At 41.5% G+C, this 14,902-nt stretch overlaps 1 protein-coding gene across 3 annotated transcripts in view; it reads left to right on the plus strand.

Annotated features, from left to right (window-relative positions):
- LOC119738249 (mitochondrial inner membrane protease subunit 1-like) overlaps window positions 1-14,902 on the plus strand; it is a 35,708-nt gene that overhangs the window by 4,348 nt on the left and 16,458 nt on the right. For 2 of the 3 annotated variants that reach the window (XR_005272447.1, XM_038213175.1), the window contains exons 3-6: window positions 1,987-2,078; window positions 5,376-5,496; window positions 10,579-10,689; window positions 13,113-13,177. Coding sequence is in view for 2 of the 3 variants with exons in the window: in XM_038213175.1 (XP_038069103.1) it covers window positions 1,987-2,078; window positions 5,376-5,496; window positions 10,579-10,689; window positions 13,113-13,166 (378 nt within the window). In the remaining variant the exon portion in view is untranslated. Of the gene's footprint in view, window positions 1-1,986; window positions 2,079-5,375; window positions 5,497-10,578; window positions 10,690-13,112; window positions 13,631-14,902 lie in introns of those variants that run through there. The other variant, XM_038213095.1, reaches the window with a different exon arrangement.

Raw genomic sequence — 14,902 nt, forward strand, 5'->3', positions numbered from 1 at the left:
GAAATGATCGTAATGCGTACGAGCATTACACATGAGGGCGGTATTTACAGTAGCCATGTGAAAGTAGAGGACCTAAGGCCAAAAAAAAAAAGTCTCCGGTTTCTGGTATGGAGCTTGCCCAAAAAGTGGTGCGGCGACGCACCACTTTTTTTTTACCTGAGTTTTTTGCTTCAAATGTCGGCTGATGACTGCAAATGGTGCCCGACTAAACTTAGCGCAAATATATGGGAGTCCAGAGAGGCCACATAAAGCTTATTCTCGACCATAACCCAATCTAAAAACACGTTAAAATTGTGCAGCAGCAGAATTCCAGTCAAACCAGTGAGTTTGGCGGTTTTGAGACATCATCTTTCATTGAAAAAAAAACTTTTTCATTTTGCCGACGCGCATGGCTACGGCGACGCGCGCGCATACCAGAAACCGGAGACTTTTTTTTTTTGGCCTTACCACATGAGTGCGGTATTTACAGTAGCCATGTGAAAGTAGAGGACCTAAAGTTTCAGGCCAGTAAAAAGGCCCAAAAATTGTTTATGCCAACCAAATTACGATTTGCATGCCCTCAACATTTTTTTTGCTTTTAAAAAATTTAAAGGGACACTTGGTCCCTGAACAGCCCAATTGGACTACAAAAGGCACTTTGAACGAGATGATGATAATCGAAAATAACATTTAAAAGTAGGATATAAACATCCACACAACTATCCTTTCAAAACTTGGCGTTTTTGTGTTATTCCTGTATTACGGGTGCGAGAACAAATTTCGGGGCTCACTTTTGCGACCCCATAAATTCGAACTGTTTGGATGCTAGTTGTGATTTCATTTGTAAAGTGTTCGCCTTTTGCGGACGTTGAAGAAACCACTTTTTTTTGCATTGATGGTGATTGGTCAACGCTGTTCCCGAGACACACAACGTGTATATCGTACACTGAGAACGACACGAAAAACGTTTTCTCGGGAACGGTAAGACATTACATGTATGTTGGTTTCCTTTCACCCAGATGTTTGAAATAGGATAAGTAAACAATCCAAAACATAAAATTTCCGGGGATTTCAGGACCTAGTGCCCCTTTCAAACAAAAGGGTGGAAGCCATGAACAGGACTGCGAAGTCATATTTTGGTGAAATTTGGTTGAAATCGGTCCCTATAATTGCCTAAGAGCTATTTTGCAATGGAGCATAGGCATCATTTATGGCGATGGGCTTCAGGACTACTCGTGCTAGACGTGATCATCTTTGGATGGAATGTTCTCCTAAAAGTCGTCAGTTAACCCTACATATAATTGAACACAAAATGAAAGATGATGTCATAATTAAGCTTTAATTTGATGCAGGGGCGTAAATCCCTGGGGGGGGGGGGGGTATATATATCTCTCTCCCCTCCCCCACCTTTTGACCAGGGGGATGGGCTATTGAATCATCCCCCCCCCCCCCACTTTTCAGTGTTGAGAAAAAAAATGTGGATTTCGATGTATTTGTCGAACATCCCAACAACCAAAATGTATTCAATAGCACTGAAAAGTGGAGAAACAAACTAAAAAAGAACCCCCCCCCCAGTGTAATGTGGTGTCCAGCCCCCCCCCCCCCCCTGTTTTGGTGTAAGCGCAATGTAAGCATGAGTATACATATTGATATCATGAAGAGCCCCCCCCCCCCAGTGTAATATAGCCAAGGAGTTAAACTGTTGAAATCCAGAATCCATCAAAGTCCCCCAACTGCTCAATATGGAGGTATCCTAAATCCATCAAAATCCTGCCATACCGCTAGGCTTATTGTCCTGAATCCATCATAATCCCCCAATTTGTTCAATATGGAGGTATCCTGAATCTGCCGAAACACTCCAAAACAGGGGTGTGGATTTTGATGAATTCAGGTACCGGTACGTTAGGGTTCGTGTACATGTAAATGCTCAATGCTCAGCCGGATTTCTACAGAACTACAGGTGTAACCAATGATAATTCTCCCTTTTCTTCTTCTTCTTTTCTCCAGTGTACAGGTCCTTCAATGCAGCCAACCATTGAAAATAACGACATAGTCCTCACTGAACACATCAGTACTAAATTCTTCAACAGGGTGGACAAGTAAGTTGTGGCGCATCCAAGATTCAGATCTCTGCTGATACCTGTTAGTTGATGTTATACAAATATTGAGTGGCTCAGAGTGGAATGGGAGGAATAGGCCTATACCGCAAGGCAAAATCTGGACTTGAAGTCCAGATTTTACCGAGTGATAATATTCCTCCCATTTCACAATTTAAAGCCACTCAATATTTGTTTTGTATAACTGACATATATATAGATCCGTGTCATTTGATTTGCAGTTAAAATGAACTTCTATTTTAATACAAATTGGTGAGAAATGTATTTCTCTCTTCCAAACGACCCCTTTACGAAATGTTTGAACCCAACTCTGCAGCTACTGGCTCTTGGGAGCAATACGTGCTACGCGCAAAGCTAATGCGCACACCAGCATTCATTTGCACACAAATACTGCGCCATGGAACAACGATGATCCTAACTGTTGAGGAGTAAATCCCATTCACCATGGGCAAATGGGGCTTTTTGAGGCCCGGCGTGAATGGGAGCAATAACGAATGTCACGTGATGTGAGTTCCACCAATCAAAATTGGATCTGTGGTTATATAATTATACATGTATACATTTGTACATTGTACCTCATACATATTCATGAGTGAGAGCCTTATTCTTAGTGGTCCATTCACCGTCAGGTGTCAGCCGCTAGTTTAGCTATTTGTCAAGCATACACTCGAGGATTCATCACAGGGTGACTGCGCATGCGCAGTTGACTATGCATGCGCAGTTGACTACGCATGCGCAGTTGACTACGCATGCGCTTTAACCATTTCCTTACCATGGGCGAGTTTTGTTGACAAGAAGAACCCCCCTGCTGGTTCCCATGAGCGACTTTAGTCGACCAGGAAACCACACACAAACCACACTCAACACAGATATATTCACTACTTTTCAGAAAGGCGGCATGTTGATATGTTTGGCCGCCCATACATCAACCATATACCAGCTGAAAGAGTGTTTTCGGATCGTTCTAATGGTGTAGTTTATTCGTAGTGTTGCCATTACAAAAAAATTGAGGTATGGAGTGCCATTCGGTCATGTGGTGAAATGGCTTGCAGTTTGATAAATGGAACCAGATGAACAAACAGGCATAACTTTCTTATGTTTACACATATGGACTTCATTTTTACATCAGATAAAAGAGTAAGGTTCAAGGAACAAACTTTACACACAACACCTATGATTTAAATCACTCCTTGGCAGTGAAAATCTGGGTTGAAAAACTGAAAAACTTGTGGTCATTTTGTTCACGCTCTAGTGATTTCCGCATGACTGAGCAAACAATTTGGTCCTGGGGAGAGCCAAGTCAATAAACAATGTGGTAATGAAAGGGTTAAAGCAATCGTAGAACTAGCGCAAGGGGTAGTGGGCACGCGCGAACATCGCCCTAGCTGCATGTAAAGATTGTTGCACATGCACAATAACAATTTGCTGAGATAACTGATGCGTAACGCAATGACATTGTGGTGAATATGTATGAGGTACAAATGTATATCCTGTGCAGTGCCGTGGCTTCGTGGTCTGGAACATTGAATTCATGGTTTGTGGGTAATTCTGCCGGTTGTGGGTTCGAGTCCAGCCTGGGGTTACAGTGTGTGTGCCCTTGGGCAAGACACTTTGTCATGCATTGCTTCTCCCCACCCAGGAGTAAATGGGTACCTGTAAATGGGTACGGCAGAGATGGTTATTGTGATGCTTTGCGCCGAAATGGCAGCATCGAGCTGTACTTGTATACTCCCCAGAGAGTTGAGATTGTCTTTGGAATGTTTCATTGGCCCAGTGAGCAGGGTTAACTAACCCCCTAGGCCCCTGTTGCTTATAACCATCCTCAATCCTCCAAAATCCTCCAAAATTTTTCAACTCCGCCTAAATTTTTCAAAATTGTCAGACAGTCCTGCCTCAAAATTCATTCATCTTCAATCCTCCAAAATCCTCCTCATCCCAAAACTTTGCACTCGTGTTTAAATGAAGGATAACCAACGCCAAATCCTTCAAAATCATCAGACAGTCCTGCCTCAAAATGCATTCATCCTCAATTCTCCAAAATCCTCTTGTGCTTCATTCACCATTCATCCTCAATCCTCCAGAATCCTCATGTGCTTCAATCACCATTCATCCTCAATCCTCCAGAATCCTCATTTGATTCAATCACCATTCATCCTCAATCCTCTAGAATCCTCCAAAACCGCCAGGAGGATTTTGGAGAAGTGAGGTGGGTTAGGGTTAATAATGATGTAGCGCCTAGGGTACCAATGCAGTTGGATATGTGTGCTTTATTTTCCTGTTTATTGTACCCAATAAGGAGACATTTTTCCATCATAAGTTATACCTTAGGGAGACACCGGACATTAGGGAGACATTTCAATGTCTCCCTAATGTCACAACTCCTAGTTAGAGGCAACATTTTACTGTCACAGATAGGCTACACGTACCGGTAGTGGTCCAAAACATAATATGTACCAAAATGTGTGGGGGTAAGGGTCATTAACCCTTACCCTACTTGACCCTCCAATGCATGCCAATATGTGCCTCAAGAAAATCTCCTATGTTTTTTGCATGGCCCTCCAATATCTGCCATGTCATTTCAAGGGTAACTGGACAGGCATTCCAATACATGTCACAGAGAACAATGAGAGTCCTCTGATAACAAAGTGAGTGCCCCCAGCTGGTCAGTATCAGGCACCCTCCAGGGCCTCCAACTCCTGCCAATTGGAGCCTTCACTGCTACATAGAAGTATCCTCCAATAAACTGCAGCTGGAGGGCATTGGCATAACCAACTGACATGCAGTAAACTACCCTCAGAGAGTAAGGGTTAAAGTTAGAAAAAAAATTGTGCACACGCCTATTTGGATATCTCCTTAACCCTAACCGAACTCAACCCATCAAAGTTCAACAGCAGGTTTTGTTTAAATCTGTTGGGGTAGGTACAGTACCCCTAAACTGATGGTCTTTTACACTGGGGTTGGCATACCTCCAGAAACTAAGTCCAACAGTGTGCGTGTACAGTTTCCCATGTTGGTGTTGGAATTTGCCAGAATGGGTTTGGTTCTTAGTAAATTAGGCTGGGGAGTTAGGGTTAAGGTATCATTTTCCGTAATTATTATTATTTTTAAACAAATATAACTTTGTGTATTTTGGGTGGATACATGTAGTGGAAATACACGTAAGCTCCCCTCAGTATTGGAGATACCATGGGGGAAGGGGAATAGGCTTACGGTGTGCATTGACTATCTACATGTACCTTCAAACCTTGTTATATTTGTATATTATCCTTCTTATGTCAGGGGTGATGTGGTTGTCTTGAGGTCACCCATGGATCCCACACAGTTCCTGTGCAAGCGAGTTGTGGGCATGGAGTTTGACGAGGTACCAGGCAACCGATGGAAGTTCTTACGCACAAAAAACGTGAGTTAAACTCCTAGCCTGGACTGAGCTTGCAACAGCGACCACAAAACATAACCTCCTGCTTACTAATTTGCTCTAGTATTAAGCAGGAGGTCGTGGGTTCGAGTCCCACCCGAGTAATTCTGTTTCTTATGAACAGTTTGGTTGTGGTACCCGCTGCTACATGTGTATCAGATTCCAACCAGCCAGCCGACCCTGGCAAGTTCGGTGGTTGAGTGGTAAGTCGTCTGCACTAGTCAGCATAGCCTTGGTCAATGCTCTCGTCGTTATTCGTCCCGTACGCGGTCTATCATCGGCATATATCCTCACGCGCTATGCACATGCATGTAAAAATACAGCGCGAACAGCGACCTCATGCGGCCACTATAATTTTTTATGCAAAACAGTTGGGGACGATCGAGAGCCTTGGTTCAATCGTCGGCAAAAGCTTATGTTTTTCTTTATTTTGCGCTGGATTTCTAGCGCACGACCTCGTATGCGAATACAGATAATGTAGGCGGGGCTAATATGTGGAGTGTCCAATCACACCTTGGTAAATCCAGACGTCATCAAATTATTTGCAGCTATTCGCCTTTTGCGGACGTGACAGGAACCACAGTTTTTGTGCTTTGGTGCCGTGTGCAGAGACACACAACGTGTACGTGTATGGATTATGTACGGTGCCACGTTTCACTATGCAAGTTTCCACGCAACGATCGACCAATAAGAAAACGACATTTATGGTCAGCTAAGGCTATTAACATAATGAGCACCACCCCCAAAACCTCACATGGACGATTGAACCAAGGCTCGAGATCGTCCTCAACTGATTTGCATATAAAAATAGTGGCCGCGTGAGGTCGCTGTTCGCGCTGTATTTTTACATGCATGTGAATTGCGCGTGAGGATATATGCCGACGATTGACCGCGTACGGGATGAATAACGACGAGAGCATTGACCAAGGCTATAGTCAGCAGGAAGTCATGGATGCGAGTCCCACCCGAAAAGTTTGTGAATTTTTGTGTCACAATCACTTGAGACAATGCAGACTATACAGCTCATACATGTCATAGTAGACTACACAGTACGTTCCAAAAAACAGTGTCCGTCTGACAATTTTTGAAATAACTACAAAACCATGTGGTCAATTTTGAAAAATTTTGGTTGTACAGATACTCCTAAGCTTTGGCCTCAACCTCTGAGAGTTTCATTTAATTTCAGTCACGCATCACTGCACAGTTGTCAATTGATCACAGCATTTTTGGACCCTGTGGTCATGTTCCTTGCCTTATTCAATTTCAGTAAAAGCTGTGTAAAATCTTTCATGTTGTGAAAAGAACTGCAGTTGGGATTGGAATCATGTGCCTGGCTATCGGTCATCATGGCAAGACCTCAGTTTAATGCTCAAGGGCAAATGATTCCAATCCCAAACCACATCAGCCTTTTTTTTTTCTCAACATGCAGGATTTTAAGCAGTTTACTGAAATTGATTCAAGCATGGAACTTGGTCACAGTGTCAAAAAAGTTGTTGTGCTCAATTGACAATTTTGCAGTGATGCGTGACTCAAATTTAATGAAATACATAGGGGTTGAGGCCAAGGCTTAGGAGTATCTGCACAACCAAACTATTTCAAAATTGACGTCATGGTTTTGAAGTTATTTTAAAAACAGTCAGACTGACACTTTTTTGGGGACATACTGTAGAAAAAAAAACATGTTTAAGGCCCCCCCAAAAAAATAAGTCGGTCTCTGGTCAGCGCGCGCGTCAATTTTAATCATGCGCGTCGATCTTGTTTTTTTCCAAAATGTTCCGCGGTAGCTCCAACAGCGCCCTCTATTGCCGCACCTCCTCAATTTTTTTTACCAAAGAGCACCAAGGAATGGGAAATTGCACCAAGGCAAATGATCGAGAGCACCAAGGCAAATTATGGAGGACACCAATGTACATGAGGACACCAAAAAAGCAAAATAGTAACCCACCTTGTCTGTACAATCCAAGCTTGAAGAAAAAAAAGCAAAAAAAAAAAGCCGCGTCCCCGCGTCAATTCCGGAACTTTAGTCTGACCAGAGACCGAATATTTTTTTTTTGGCCTAATAGAACAACATAGCCCCCCTATAGAATATTTTTTTTAACAGCTGAAATTGGGTTCATTCATGAAATAGTAGTACTTAATATCTGAAAACTCAAAATTACTGGACAACATCTGAAAACTATCGGAAAACACAGAAAAACCACTGCAAAAACACCGGAAAACACTCACATTCAGAAAACACCAGAAAACACTAGTTTACCAGGAAAACTACCGGAAACTATTTACTTACCGGAAACTATGATAAAGCACATGTACTGTTTTCCAGAATTTATCAGGAAAAAAAACACCAGGAAATGGTATTATTTCATGAAAACGCAAGTCAACACAGTGAAAAAAATCCACAAAACACCTAAATGGGTCATTCTGTGTCAATTTCAACACAATTTGTCACCCGACCCTCACAGATTCAAGTTGAAATGGTATTTTGGTGTGATGAGTGGCCTAGTTGAGAAACCCCCAGAACTGGTTTTGTTTTCTTTGTAATTTGGGTCATTAGTTTTTGAGATACGAGTCAACAAACTTTGGTCTAATTTGCATGATCTCCAAGCTTTTACTTGTATATCTCCAAAAGCACAGCATCTACAACGTCAAGTTGTACATCATATTAAAGGCCTCAATTTCATAAATTAACACCGTCATTGTAGAATGAAGCACAGCGATTTTTTTACAGAATACTTTACATTTTAAACTGTGTTTACTAAGGGAATAAATGTGTGCTCTGGAGGTTTTTATCACTCTGTTTAAGACCACTTAGAGTCTGGGTGCTGATAATTACCCGAGCCGGAGGCGAGGGTAATTATCAGCACCCAGAATCTAAGTGGTCTTAAACAGAGTGATAAATACCGACTGAGCACATATTTATTCCCATTCATAAATACCTTTTTGGTAAAAAATATCAAATAATTCGTTCAAAAAATACCGATTTGTTCAACAAGTTCACTTCATGCTTTTTGAAACATCCCTCAAGCATAATAATGGAGTGTTCAGCTGGCGAGTAAGATGTAAACAGCCCTTTTGTGGAGATTGACGCGCGCGTGGCATGTTCTGAGCGATGTCGCGCAGAACGCACCTGGCGTTTTGAATTTAGAACTATAAAATTCTGACTCGCTGGTAGTGTTGCGCATGCCTACGTGAGGATTGTGAACGTTCAACCAATGAAACGGTAAGAGGCACTGGATTTTTAGGGGTCTAGCCATGTCTTTATCATCCGTTTAAGACCGGCCACGTGACAGGCTCTCGACCAATAGGAATGGCTAAACTGTCTGAGGTATTTATGAATCATAATTTGAGCATCGGAAATCAGATTGTTGTACCCGACACGTCAAAATGCGACAAATTTTTGTTGATTCAAGCATTTTGGTTTCAAATTTTGTTGTCCCATGATATCCTCATCAAGAATGTGATAAAGCCCCAAACAAGTTTTACAGTTTTGTTCTGCATTTTTTATGAACTGGCTCGTGGATTTTCCTAATATGGTCGTGGATACGCCGTGGAATTGTATTGTCATGAAAGTGCAGGAAGCGGTGTTTTTATCTGCAGCACACATCGTCAATGGATCATGATTATTCGGCTAGTTCGATGTTTATTCCTAAGAAAATAACAATGGCGTCACACCATTGCTATCACTCAGTCATGCATTGTACATTAAAGCATTTCAAAGAACGGCTTTCATCGAGCTGCCACATGGGCCTAGTGGATAGTGGAGTGAACTATGGATTGCAAGATCTGTGGTTCGAGCCCATGCCCATTTTCATGAAATATATTTGCTGGTTGGGATACATTTGTAGGTTCAATAAAAGAGAAAACACTACGAGAACCTACATGTAAGTGTCTTCCATCCCCACAGAGTGATAAATATTCATGTTAGGGCGTGTGATGTGATTGGTTAAAATACGATGCGTCACGTATGCTGCAATTAGAAAAATACGCTTGCAGGATTATTAGTCTTGATGCAAGTCTTGATTCGAATGTTATTCTGATACCACTGGTCCCTGACACAAGCCTCTGCAGTGGTAGACATGGTGGAGGTCCCCATCAAAAAATGAATGAACCCCAGTCTTGGGAACTTCGGCAATGTTACGTGGGAAATTCCTTGTCTGGTTCCTGGACCCCATTGTCCTTTGGACTTCAAAAATGGGGTCCGGTAACTAGCGGTGAATCTGGCATATATGTTCACTATATGAATGGCGTGCGTAGGTCTGAAACCAGCCTCGCCTCGTGAATTCTACCGTAAATCACAACGGTAATGTTTGTGCGCGACCAGCCTGTTGCAAAATGGCAATAGGCCTGGCCACAAATGTGCAATTTTGGAGGTAATGAGCTTCGCTTTTTGTTGAAATTGAAAGTCTCTGGCAAATATCAGTAGAGAGAGAAATATTGCTGTTCCATATTTACAACCTATGGAGTTGAATTGCTTGAAAGTTGCTTTCATGGAGACACTGGTGATTGTGTGTACTTTTTGTGGTAAGTCAAGCGTGAGTTTCTTGATAATCCTGGGTTCAGTCACCGGCTTCCATGCGCAAAAGTTGAACAGCGATTGAAAAAAACAAAAACAATTGTGATGCAGAGGCGATCCAATCAAAGGCTTTAAATGGGAGCTAGTTACCGTCCCCATATCTTTAGGGGGATCCGGGAAACAGTCTAGGAAATTCCGTGCACTTGTGTGCATTAGCTTCAATACAGCACGCATGAGATATGCGTGGAATATTGTGGGTACTGAATGTGATTCATATTATTGATAACCACCTGTACCACCCTAACCCCTTTAGGGTGATTTACTAGGAACCTTCCTCATCCTTTCAAATCCCAACACCATTGTGGTAAACTGTGCACATAAACAGTTGGACTCTGTTTATGTGTTGTATGTCCAATCCCACCCAAAGCATCAGTTGACTAGTGCAGTACTCATCCTAACAGATTTCCAACAGACCCTGCTGTTGGAGTGGGCGGGGATCGTTGGGGATGAAGTACATGTATTATTATTTTTCCATTTATCCTTTGTTGTTCAAGGTTCCCAAAGGCCATATATGGATAGAGGGCGACAACTCAAGCAATTCGACAGATTCTAGAGAGTTTGGTCCCGTTCCGCTTGCAATGGTCAGAGGTCGAGCTGTCTTGAGGGTGAGTTTCATCGTTCGTCCAGATTTTGCCATTTTTTTTTTTTATTAACCGCTTCAAAGATGCTGTTGACAAACTTTGTTTGCTTACATCTTGAGCCGTAGCAATTGTTGGCCCTGTCTATACATGTACCACTGATCCAGACTGGTACCGGGAGTGCATAAAAACGTGCAAAATTACTACTGACGTTTTTTACTCACCATTTGGTTAATTAATGCCCACACAACACATACATCAAAATGCTATAGTTACAAGCATGTCACCAGCGAAATTTGAGACCTTAAATCCAATTTTAAGGCAGGTTTTTGGCAGTTCAAAAACCATCCACGTCATTCTCCATGATCTGGATCCGTGCATGTGATTCACAAGGTATTCTGGGTAGATGCACTTAGTGCCTTGCAGCTTACTTGTTTTTTAATCGATGGCCAAAAGAACATAGCGCCCTCTGTTAAAACATTAAACATTCTGTATTCACTTGGATCAACAAGAGGGCGCTGTTTTGTCTACACGGTGAAAATGTTATAGCTGAGGAGTCTTTTTGCACAATGCATTGCAGTCCACATCAACATGATGTCTCACGTTTGGATTTCGATAACTCTCTGTAAAATTAGAATTAAAAGCTGAATTTTTGGTAAGGCAATGCTCACAACAGCAACTTTGCAAGGCAAAAGTTTCAGCGATTTTTGAAGAAACTGTAGTGAGTAAGAAGCTTGCACATTTGATTCAGACTGGTTTTATTATGCAGCACAAACTTTTTCACAATATGGATGCCTTAAGTTTTGGGACTCTCGTACACAGTATTGAGAGTCCCAAATTTTCGGACTACCACTGATCTAAAGACTGGATAACATGCAGTAAGCTGCAAAAGAAAGCCATTTGAAGCCACGTAGGCAAGAGCGGCTGGTGATCTATAAAAGACAAGTTGCCAACAAGTTGTGATTCTTTTTTGTAGCATCCTGGTTCACCTGGTTAACCATTTGTCCACCAGCACTGACCACGCTGCACAATTTCTGAAATGTCGCGATTTACCTTTTGAATGCCGCAGTTAACTTTTTGGGACGTTTGGAAATATAATTTAACAATGGAAATTTGTCCTTGTTTAGAACATCATGATATGTGTACTTGAACAAAATGCACGTCAAAGCTTGATGCAGGGCCTGCAGTATATACGCGTAGAACGTTTGTATATCAAACTGGTCAAAATGCAAATTCATCTACATCATATCAAATCCTTTGTGGTCAAAAGGACCCCATGTAAACTGGCCAAAACGCACAGCTAGATGACCTTGGACACATAGAGATAAGAGCTCCCGGGCTCTGTGTATATACAGTAGCGCTGCCTAGCACGTGTACAATAAACAGACCCTACGCGCTGAGCCATTGAGCAACGGCAAATTTTATTGGAGTTTAGATGTACAATTCTTTAGTAAATGAATACACGCGAGCCTAAACCTTAACCAATCACAATAAGGGTTATATTGTTGGAAAGCTGACGAGTCGAAGAAAAATGACTCGAGAGATCTAAGCTCCCAGGTGGCGCTATTTAACGTTATGATGATGTTAATGGACCAGTTCTTGGCTGAACGCGTGGTTTACACACAAAACAGGCAGATTTTTGACTGAAAATGCAATGTTTAACATCAATTCGCGAGTGAAACTGAGCGTTTTTTTTCAGTTTTTCTTTCATTTTCTGAAAGAGTATATTGTTAGGGTCACACTGTAGTGAGATCAAAGGTATACCCTGTCGAATAATGAAGTGGTGGCGACAGATGTGAAAAAAGGCCTGTTTTTAATGATTTTTTCGCCACGTTCTCTCATAGAGGTTGCACATAAAAACCGGCCCGGTGGGTTAGTTCCCCAAAGGAATTCATATGGTTTGTGACTGATGTGTGGGCATCCGCTATCCAGTCTTTATATGTGACGCGATCAAGCTGCATGAGTCGTTTGTCGACCCTGGTAAAAAAAAAACATGTTATTACGGATTTGAAAAGAGCACAATCTCAGCATTACTGATGGGAAAACCGCACGCTGATACCATCTTTAGTTAAAAAGTAATGGAAGTCGGAACACCAAGCAATGTGTTTCAGTGATGGGATGAAGTGGCCCTATTTTGGCCTGTATCTCCAAATAAAAATTCCTGACAAACGACTCATCTAGCTTGATCGCATTAGAGATCAGTACGGTCTGTACGTATTTCAAGCAATGCAAGTGATCCCATATGCCGTTTTAATTTACTAAACTGCTTCAGTAAATGAGATTTTTCCACAGTTTGTACCCAGAAATTGGTGTTGATACATTCCCTAAAAAAAAAAAAATCTTGTGGGACTAATTTGCTCCATCCTAAATTATTCCTGCATTCCAGAATTTCAAACGTGCTGATTACACTTTCTTTGAAGTTTGTTTTTTTCAAAATGTTTCAATGACAGGTATGGCCGTGGGAACGTAGAGGCTACCTAGCGCCCCAGCCTGCCAGTAGGTGACCCTTACCCTGGTAGGTACGGTAGAGTCTTCCGTGACCTTTCAACTTTGACCTTTGACACTGTCCTCAGGGAAGTGTTTGTATGCCCTTGTGAACTCCAAAGTGACCTCTCATTTGTGCAAACAAATCTTAACCCACACTTGTGGGCTTTCTGGCTACATGGTTACTGTTTAAACACATTTTTTAACACTTAACTGTACCCACTTTTTTTCAAATGATTGGATAGACAACTTGTATAGGTTCGTGGGTGTCTGTGACATGTTTTAGGTACAGGACGAAAGCCTGTTATTATTATTGTGAAGGATAAATTGTATTAAAAAGTAAATAGAAACTAGAAATGTGTTTGTGGACAAACACTTGCTGTTTCGGCTGACGGCGCTTTAGTTTTCATTTTCATACATGTACGTACAAATTTTCAACCCAATCTGACTTGCTCTTCAGAAGATAATTTTTTTGATTTTTCAAAATTTTCAGAAAATTTTCAGACAGTCCTGCCTCAAAATGCATTCATCCTCAATCCTTCAAAATCCTCCTCATCCAAAAATGTTCAAATGAAGGGTACCCAGCCCCCCAATCCTTCAAAATCGTCAGACAGTCCTGCCTCAAAATACCATTCAGCCTCAATCCTCCAAAATCCTTTTCTGAAAAAATACCATTCAGCCTCAATCCTCCAAAATCCTTTTCAGAAAAAATACCATTCAGCCTCAATCCTCAAAAATCCTTATTTAAAAAAAATACCATTCAGCCTCAATCCTCCAAAATCCTCCAAAACCACAAAGAGGATTTTGGAGGATTGAGGAGGGTTAGGGTTAATGTGACCTAACTTGACACCTGATGACCTCATCATTTGGCCGCAGGTGCGGGTGATGGTTTATGTGTACACAGTGTGAAGTCGATCTCATTACTGTTGGAAATAGCCTAATACAACCTGGAGACAAAATATACCTTTAATGTGACGTAGCTTGACACCTGAAAAGGAGAAAGAAAACAATTCTGAAGGAAAACAAGAGCTGTTTCTGAAAGTTTTCTGAGCCAGCTAATAACTTTGGTTTTAGGCCACAAAAAAAAAGTCTCCGGTTTCTGGTATGGAGCTTGCCCCAAAAGTGGTGCGGCGACGCGGTTTTTTTTTTTTTTTTACCTGTTTTTTTTTTTTTTTTTGGCTTCAAATGTCGGCTAATGACTGCAAATGGTGCCCGACTAAACTTAGTGCAAATATATGGGAGTCCAGAGAGGCCACATAAAGCTTATTCTCGATCATAACCCCATCTAAAAACACGTTAAAATTGTGCAGCAGCAGGATTCCAGTCAAACCAGTGAGTTTGGCGGTTTTGAGACATCATCTTGTATTGAAAAAAAACCTTTTTCATTTTGCCGACGCGCATGGCTACGGTGACGCGCGCGCATACCAGAAACCGGAGACCATTTTTTTTTGGCCTTGGTCAAATGACAGGCTAAATGCACAATTTTATCACTATTTTCTCCCCTGTCGCAGAAATATTATCTTTAAAATATTAATTTACTGAAGATACATGTATATACATTTTGTGTTTGAATTTAAATATAAATGTCACTTATAAATTGTTATTTATTGCTCTAACTTGCTCTCATACTATGCCAAAAAACCTAAACATGTCTTCGACACTTGACTAAACATGTAAAAAAAGTGGGTAAAAATGGTTTAAACTATGAGCACCATTTTTACTAGTGTATTCATCTCCTCTGTAATACATGTAGAAT

The sequence above is a fragment of the Patiria miniata genome, unplaced genomic scaffold, assembly GCF_015706575.1.
Source record: "Patiria miniata isolate m_02_andy unplaced genomic scaffold, ASM1570657v1 HiC_scaffold_1, whole genome shotgun sequence".
NCBI classification, from domain to species: Eukaryota; Metazoa; Echinodermata; class Asteroidea; order Valvatida; family Asterinidae; genus Patiria; species Patiria miniata.